Below are 9,023 nucleotides of genomic sequence, written 5' to 3'. Positions count from 1 at the left end.
TGTCGGGCGCTTCCACGCCACCGAGGCGATTTGTTATGGATCGCGGCTGACCGAGTCCGGGGGCTGCTCGGGCTGAACCCTGTCAACAAGCTGCCGGCAAGGTCAAAGTGGCGACGGGCGAAAGCCCTTCCGGATCGCACGTCATCAATTGTACCGCAGCTTTATCGCAGATTTGTAGGCAGGATTGTTTTTTTTTTTAGGGATTTTTTTTTTTTTTTTACACATGGGCTCAATTGGATGCACTCACATCTTCCATATCATTTTCCGATTCAAATCGGTTGAATTTAGAGCTATATGCAGTCGGCATAGCACCAGGTCTGGGACAGCCTAAAACGCTCAATGTACGGCGCTTCATGTCGCAAAGAAGCTGTGACTCGTCGCCCATGCGCATCTCTTCTCAAACCCACTTCAAACTCTGAAAATATCAAAACAATCACCACAGACGTTTGCATTTCATGGGCATGAAGCCTCTGAGAACATCCAAAAAATGATCACGTCTATATTTTGGATGTGATGAACATGAAGTGACTTTAATTCCATTCCTTGAATGGTGGTTGGTTTGCTCTTTCTGGTGTGCCAGCTTTGGCCACCTGGGGGTAGTATAAGAACTTCTCTCAGCTCATCAGTACGGTAGGAATATTCGGCATTCTTCGCAGAGGATAAAGAATACATAACCGCGACTACTCTTACATTGCCTCGCTACATGCGTTGGGGCGTCGGCTCACTTTAAATAGAGATGTTAGCTTGTGGAGAGACATATTGTCGTCCTAAACTTACTTCAAAAACTGTCCAAAGTCCTCGCAGATGCTCTCACAGCCGGGCCACTTGCACACACCGTGGCCATACAAGGGATGGGAGCCGCCGTTTTCTTCATGCTGTGAACTGCGGAGAATAGAGAGGTGAGAGCATGACCCGGTGTAAAATTTGAAATCATCCAGATCATTCAAAAAAAATAAAAAACAAATTCTAAAATGAATAAAAAAAAAAATCAAGTGAAACAGCATTTTTGAAAAAGAAATTAAACAGAATAAAAACTCGTACAAGGGCTCTAAAAACGAGTTCAAAACCAGCAAATTAATCGTAAAATAAAAATTTTAAACAGAAGAAAAACGAACTATCACGGAGAAGTTCATCCGATTCAAGAGGACAGTTTAACCTTTCGGCCGGCTGCGCGCGCTCGTCGGGCTCACGCCGGCTTTTTCACAGGGGCTTACCCCGCATCGATCGGCGGCGTGTCGGTAAGCAGCGCTCCCGACAATTCCCCTCGTTCGATCATTACCAGACACCCCCCCCCTCCTCAACCCCCCGAGCACGTGGCCCGCGGGACACAGGCAGATAAAGTCTTTTTCTCCTCCGGCTTCCACCGCATATCCTCTTTCACGCCTTCTGGTGGCACGCCGTCGATAGCATCTACTGTAAACCAATTACACGGCACTTCCACCTGCAAGCGGCGCTACCATAAGGCCTTATTATAATATCGCCCAAGTAAAGCCTTTGAATAATGCATGTCCCGATATGTGAGGAGTCAGTGTTTTGGTGCAGGGGGTGCATTCATAAAACACGCCATCACAAGGATAAACATCCTGGAAACGCCACTCAAGGCATCACGTATTCTGTTTACATGACAAGCAAGCAAGGGAGGTAATTTTCCAAAAGCGGCAGAAAGAACTAAATACTTAATGTACGGGCTAGGGGGGGGAAGGTGGGTGGGGGGTTATCTCGTCTTGTCTGCCAGTATTGAGGTTTGTTGTTGTGTGTGCTTGCCTGCGTGCCTTCCTTTACTCGCTTTTGATATTTGCGCGGGAGCTAAGTGCGCGCAACGGCACGCGCGCTCCTCGGGGAGAACAAACCTCTTGTTTTGTGATCAACTATGAAACAAATAAACAAAACATCTTGTTTTCCCTGTAGTTAACAATGCCGCCTCTTTGAACCGGAACAAATAACCTGAGTGTCGAGTTGTGAAGAAAACCAGCTTGTGTTATTTGTTTCATCTTGTATTCTTTTTTTTTTTTTTCCACGTTCGCCGCATTTCACGGATGTGTACCTCTCTCTCTCCCGCTCCCGTTCCCGCTCCCGTCTGTGGTTGAGGACGGGCGACTGTCCGTTGGAATGGTGCGAGATGGGCGGCGACGCTTTGAGGGGGCTGGAGGAGGAGGTAGTTGACGACGAGTTGCAGCTGCTGCTGCTGTTGCAGCTGCTGCTGTTGTTGTTGTTGTTGTTGTTGCCGCTGCTGCTGTGGTTGTTCGTGGAGAGGTCCAGGCCACGGGTGCCGCCGGTGTGGTTGACGCCGCCGTGTTTGATGGCGTTGTCCTCCATGGCGTGGCCGGCCGCGCCGCCTCCGCCGCCTCCGGTCACGTCCTTCCACAACTGCTGGAGCTCTGCCGGGCTCAAGCCGGCTGCAGTGGAAGACGTCGAAAGTGTTACTCTTGTTTTCCCGAATCATAACCAATAACAAATGGATACACGTTAAAAGGAACGCATTGAATGAAAGAGGACTTTGTTATTGACGAGGGCCCTCCCCTGCACTATGCAACGTCCAAACAACAAACAAATGGTGTTTATTTTCTTCTGGGGGAGAAAACGCCCCCCCTGTTCCTCTCTCCTTGTCCGCACAGGAAGTCAACAACAACAACAACATGAAGCAGAGAAGGTGATGGAGTGCTTGGGAACAGACAAACGGCAAAGACGGACACAAAATGAGGCATGGAAGGTTCTAGCGCGATCGGGTAGCAAGTTTAGCGACAAAGGCGGCTGGCGGAGGAGCATACCAATGAGGCCAATGCAAACAACATGCAGACGGACGGCGAGATAACACGGGAGGGCGGCGGGTGCATACCGATGAGAGAGACAAAGCCTGACATGATGGGTGATTGAGGGGGGGGGTTATCGTTTGCCGTGGAAACCGTGGCGGTGGTCTCACCTGGCGGGGGCAATGTCTGTCCGGGCAGGGCGGCCTGGCCGGGGGCGGGCCCGGGCAGCGATAGCAGGCCCTGCCGCTGCATATTGAGCAGGTGTTGCTGCTGCTGGAGCTGCTGCATTTGCAGGAGTTGCTGCTGGAAGACGAGCTGCTGGGCAGCCAGCTGCTGTTGCTGCTGCTGCTGCTGCTGTTGCTGCGGTGAAGGAGGGCGGGCGGGAAAAATGACGGACAAATTAGCTTCAGCTGTGACCATGGGCTAAAAGTTCTGATTCAACTGCTTGAGTTCAGGAAAAGTCCAAAAGTGCACGGAAGCAGGATGCAATCATTCATACTGTAAATTAAACAACAAAAAAAAAAACAATCAAATGGGGCAATTCAACAAAAATATTTGTAAGTTTTGTAAATGTCAAAATTGGCTTTCCGACAGAGTTCAAGCGCGTGCGCTTGAACGTTTCACTCATGATAAAAAGGGAACAGCGTGTCAACACAACCTGCTGCATAATGAAGCGATGCAGGGAGGTGACGCCTCCTTCCCATCCCATCCCATCGCACCTCCTCTGGAGAAATAAGGGAGCAATTTCTATTCCATATTTCGCGGCGGCAAAAATAAAACAATTTACAAATCCAAACAGAAACAAAGCCGCTGGGAGGTCGTGTGCTGCTTCGTGTCGGGGGCAAAGTAATGGGCTGCTTGAAGAGACAAAGACAGAGAGAGAGAAAGACGCCATGTGTGTGTTTTCTGATCAATTTGAAAGGATTTGGACGAGAGGCTGTCAAGCCGGCTCCCTCTTGTATGATAGCCAGCTGATGATGTGACAGCGCGAGCTATTTGTGTTGACCGTCCGTCCGTCAATGTGATTCATGGGCGCCGCACACACAGTGCAAACTTCAGCGCTGATTTGTGGCCGAGCGCGCGTGTCTGCGCGCGCGGCGGGGGGGAAAACAAGTCACTAATGAGTCGCACGCGGTCGCCTTTCGGTTTCTTCGCTATCAATTGTTGTTGTTGCTCGAAACATTTCATTAGCCGAGCGAGCCAGCCGCGGCATCCTCTGCATTAAGTAGCGTGGATTGATGATGGGCGAGGGACGTCGAATGAAAAAGCCGTGTCACACCCCCCTCCCCCCAATAAATAAATAAATAAATACAACAAAATTTTAAAAAAATACCTCTTTAGCCTGTTTGCCAGGATGCTGCTGTTGGAGAAGCTGCAGATGAAGCTGCTCCTGCTGTTTCTTATAAAACTCCTGCAGGTGTTGCTGCACACAAACAACGCGCGCGTTAATCCATCGAAGCGCACGTCTCCAAATTTGCTTTCATATTAGCCCCGTCGTGGTTCCATTGTACAGCAAAGATGTGAATTAATTCACGAGGTCTGGCGTAAAACGCAGCAGGCTTTTCCTCCAAATCGACAGCTCCGAGTTTTGCGTTGATTATGCAAAAAAAAAAAAAAAAAAACGGCAATATATGATCATGTTTTTGACGTCTTTTGGAATTTGCATCACACCGATCTACAATTGTGAAAAACAAAAGTTGCATTTGTTGGTCTTGAAACAGGAACTGAAGTTGGAAAAATGATCGACCGCAAGCAAACAAGCCGTTGGCGACAAAGACACTAATGAATGAGAAGCTATGACTGATGGCGAACCCGCGCTCCAGTCCATTCACTTCCGCTCGCATCGTACCGAAATCTAATTCTCCCGATTAATAATTGAACACTGAAGTGCCTTGAAGTTGCCGTGACAGATGCCGTCGCAAAGTCCACCGCACGCAAAGCGACGTCCTGTCATAAAGAAGAACAATCGCGATAAGTGACAATCTTAATTAAAAAATTCTCCTCGCCTTAATCAAATCCACAAATGAGAAATGCACTTCAACTCTGACACCGGCGCGCTCCAAAATGTTACATCACGCGTCACCCGCGGTGTCACTCAGCATCGCGCGGTGGCCCGCGGTCCCAGACGGGGGAATTGAACCGGCGACACGCGGGAGATGCTTAATTAGAGGCAACGCGGAGCAAGCCGAGCAATTTCACATCCCTCTCGGTAAAAGTGTGTCAAGGACGGACGGAGCGAGCGGCGGCGAGCGTGCACGGGGTCGCTTTTAGCGCGTGGAGGTAAAGTAAAGCTGCGCTTTGACGCCGTTCAGTCATCGACAGCCTGAACAAATTTTTTTGTGGCGAGAGAGTGGGTGGGACAGACGCGTCGAAGGTCGACGACTTTTCACCCGTTTCGGTGCGCTTGGATAAACGGAAAGGTGTGTGACTCTGTGGGCGGGCACCTGCTGCAGCATGACCGCCTGCTGCTGCTGGAGGAGGGCCTGGAGCTGCTGGGGGGAGAGCACCTGCTGCTGGAGGATCTGCTGCATCTGTTGTGGCGTGATCACCTGGGGACTCATCATGGCCACTGAGGCTGGAACCTGCCACGCAAGGACGGCGGAGGAACGCAGAAGACACCTGAGGAAGGGACTTTTTTTTTTTCCATAGCGGGTCAGGCGGCGTTTATGAGGCTGGAGGAAACGCTGAAGGACAAGTGGGAGCCGTGCCTCTGGATCGCTGTTCTTATTTTCCCCTCCTCGTCATTCCCTCTGGGGAAAGTAAGCCATTTAAATAGACGTGGACCTTAATTAGCAGGTCCCTTGAACTCGCCTACATTCGCTTTTCCTATCAGCGAAGCGAACGCCAAACAGCCAGGAAGTGGATTAAAACTCGACGGCGGCGGCGGCTCGCCGCTCTCGCTATTCGGTTTGTTGTTGATCGATTTTCCCCTCGACTTCGACGCGCGTTAGCAAAATCAACTCCGCGCGCAGCGGCAGGTTTAGCGTGCAATTCGAATATCAACATGTCGTCCGGTAGCCGGCCCACGCGCCGCGTCAAGGGGCCAATAAGACATCCCCGTCCTCATCGCCGGCTAATCAAGGCGCCTTGATTACTTTCCACGCATGTCTCCCCCCTCTCCCTCCTTTCCCGCCGCCTTCCTTGCTGGCTGTCAGGCCTTGACACGTCCTTGTTTAGCTCCTCTCCCCTTCCCGGCCCAGGTTCTCCCCCCCCCCTCTTTGATTAGCCGAGACATTTGCATGGTCACTACACATTTTTCATTTTAGAAGTCATTATGCATTAGTGGCTCCTGATCGCCCGCCTTGACTAATCCTGATGAACTGAAAATCACAGCTGAAGGTCAAGTCGCAGCCGGCCCCTGCTGCACATTCATATTCATATTCAAACAAATCCTGCCTCCATTGTTCATTAGAGTCTTAGCGAGAGAAGGGCCTCCGCGGAAGGTGCGAGAGGATGTGGAGGAGGAGGAGGAGGAGGAGGAGGATGTTGTTGTTGCCCCCGCGACATCTCCCCTCTCCTCTGGACGACAAGGAAAAAAAAGCGCGCACAACAAGCGGGAGGCTGAACAAAAGCCGTCAAAAAGTTGCACATTAAACAGCCCGCGTGTAATTATGCAAATGCCGTGCTTACACCTTCAACGTGATTAACCCTTCAAGGTACATTCGCAAGGTAAGTAATTACCCCGGCAGTCACGACCGGTTCCGCGCGGTGACAGTGGCACGGAAACAACATTAAAGACGCACTCATTAAGACCATTAATTGGATGCCGGCTCAGAGATGTTTTGGTGCGCAGAAGCAGACCGAGGATTTAACATAAACGTATGCGCACGCATACATCAAGCCAAACTGCATTGAGATTCCACACGCCGTACTTTAAAGTGCTTCTGTGGTTGCCTGAGTGGCGAAATAAAGGCATTCATGGTCAAACACCAATAAGATGAATAATGCAGCAAATTTATAAAAATGCATTTTCACAAGGGGGACGAGGGAAGCGGAATGACAAACGCAAACTCAAAGCGAGTTGAAGACACCTGCGAGGTGCTTACGGCGCCGCGGTGTCGGCCCCAAAAGAAACAAAGGGATGAAAACAAAAAGGAGGAGAGAAAAGGGCAGCGGTCCATTGCGAAGATGCGGCACAAGGCTAATCCCCCCCCCCCACCCCACCGCATTTAACGGCCTGCTTTTCTGCTTGACGTATCAGAGGCGACCAGATGAAAGCGGATAAGTAATTGCTCTCCTGGTTCGCATTCTTCGCCGACAACCCATAAATTTAATCTTACACACACGTTCATTTACATTTTCGAGTATATGACATGATAATTGCGGGAATGTAACACCTCCGTTCGGCGAGATGCCGCACCGCGGCGTGATTGACGTGAGCGGCGAATTGAAAGGAACAGGGCCTTGAATTGCTTCCCTGAGAAATGGTTTTGCCACGCGGGGGTGAAATTAATGAGCATTTACTCCACGATGATGGCAGTGGCACAAACATCCACAGGCGGCAGAAGAGGGGACGCGATATCCGATTGGAAATTGCCTCGGTGTCTTGAGAATCCGCCAGCGTGCATTGTTGCCAATTTTGTCAATGGCGCTCACACTGTTAGAAGACTTTCAGTGAGCATGAGAGTCAAACTGGGAAAGGAAGACATGAACGACATGGATTTTATTTTTACGCTGATGATGATATTTCGCAGATCACCGATTAACCTGTCGATTTACATCGTGAATAAAAAAAGGATTTTTGGCATTCCCCCCCCCCAACCCCCCACAGTGTCTCTTTTTTCTTGCTCCGGCCCTCCTCCTCCGTGTGTAACTGCTCACCCCTCCCCTCTCTCCTGTCGAGAAGGAGGAAAAAATATTAATTGGAGGCAATTAAATTCAAAGAGGGGGTTGTTTACTCAACTCTGCAAGCAGACAATCATATTGTCCCCCCCCCAACCCCCAAAAATAAAAAAGGAGCTCATTATTGGTGACCAGTGCCAGTATTAGCAACAAAACAAAAAACAAAAAAAAATTAGTTGATGGCACCTGGTGCGACCCGTTGACGACATTTCACATCAATGGCAGCTAAAGAGTTCGGAACATGCGCTATTCTGCTATTGTTGCCAATTGTGAGGAACTGACAATTTTCCTCCAAAAGCAATGTCATGCTCGTGAGCTTTTGCAGCACTAATGTAACCCTGTATTTTGAAAAGAAGGTAATATCGTCCGATAAAATCTGTCTCCGATTTCTTAAAGTGAGCTTGGGAAAAAAAAAAAACCCACAGTGGACAAATCTTGCAGCCATGACACAATTTCCACTTTGTGGTCCAGATAAATGGATTTTTAGGATGAACCCGGGCGAGAGCCGACTTATCCGAGTTAAACAATTAGCGGACATCTCGCCACGTGTGGCAGGAAGCGGTGATTAGACGGCAGCCATAAACATGGCGGGTGGTGCAGGGAGGTGCGGGATGGTTATCAAGGACAAGAGCTCGGTCCAACAGTGTCGGACAGGCTGAGTTGCGGCACGCTGAGAAACGGAAGGCTTTGAGCCGGTAATTACTGTGGCGCCTTGGCAGGGAGAGCCGCTGCTAATTAAGCCGAGAGCTCGTACGTATGGAAAAAGAGGAGGAAAAGACAATGAAAACCGAGCCCACAATCAGCAAGCCCGATTCCCTCGTCCCGGAGGAGGGAGGGCAGAACTCAAGCCGACCCTCCTCGCATGTGGACTTGTGACCCGGCGGCTCCCTCGAGCTGACACTGCTCATTTACTATCCAATTACTGACAAACGCGGCAATACAATTATTGATGGCCGCCACTTTGGGCGATGGTGGGGGGGGGGGAAGAGGCCCCCCAGGGGCACCTGCCGTGGCCGAGCGTGTGACTCTGAAGTTCAAGTGTGCGCTCAGAGTGCATGTTAAATGACGCGGCCGCGGGCCTCGCGGCGTATTGGCCTCAACAGAGGGGATCAATACTGGAGATTGTCAGAACTCCGGCTAAGTAGATTACCGAATGTTTTCCTCAAATCAATTTCCATAAGCGCTCGACGGTACGCGGGAAGCTCCATTTATCACAACATAAAGAAGCATCATGTAAAAGCTTTGAATAAAAGGAGAAGATGGGGGGGGGCCGGGGGGGGCTTGGCATAGTTCCCCCCTCTCATTGATTTATCTCGACATGCAGATCGACAAGTGATTACGCCCTTTTGAAGGCCACGCGCGCCCCCCGTTTGTTTGCGACGCTATCGGCGCAAATAGGGGCAGCTTTATCTATCGCTCAAGTGGCGCGCT

General features: G+C 50.3%; 1 protein-coding gene across 1 annotated transcript in view; it reads right to left on the bottom strand.

Moving 5' to 3' along the window:
* foxp2 (forkhead box P2) overlaps positions 1–9,023 on the bottom strand; it is a 57,022-nt gene that overhangs the window by 30,861 nt on the left and 17,138 nt on the right. Inside the window, exons 3-7 of the mRNA XM_019882956.1 lie at positions 5,195–5,332; positions 4,084–4,173; positions 2,921–3,110; positions 2,045–2,396; positions 778–882 (exon numbers count right to left, since the gene is read on the bottom strand). Of these exons, the coding sequence (XP_019738515.1) occupies positions 778–882; positions 2,045–2,396; positions 2,921–3,110; positions 4,084–4,173; positions 5,195–5,332 (875 nt within the window). The remainder of the gene's footprint in view (positions 1–777; positions 883–2,044; positions 2,397–2,920; positions 3,111–4,083; positions 4,174–5,194; positions 5,333–9,023) is intronic.

This window comes from Hippocampus comes, unplaced genomic scaffold, assembly GCF_001891065.2.
Source record: "Hippocampus comes isolate QL1 unplaced genomic scaffold, H_comes_QL1_v1.1 scaffold53, whole genome shotgun sequence".
NCBI classification, from domain to species: domain Eukaryota; kingdom Metazoa; phylum Chordata; class Actinopteri; order Syngnathiformes; family Syngnathidae; genus Hippocampus; species Hippocampus comes.
This window is presented reverse-complemented; position numbering and strand designations above follow the sequence as displayed.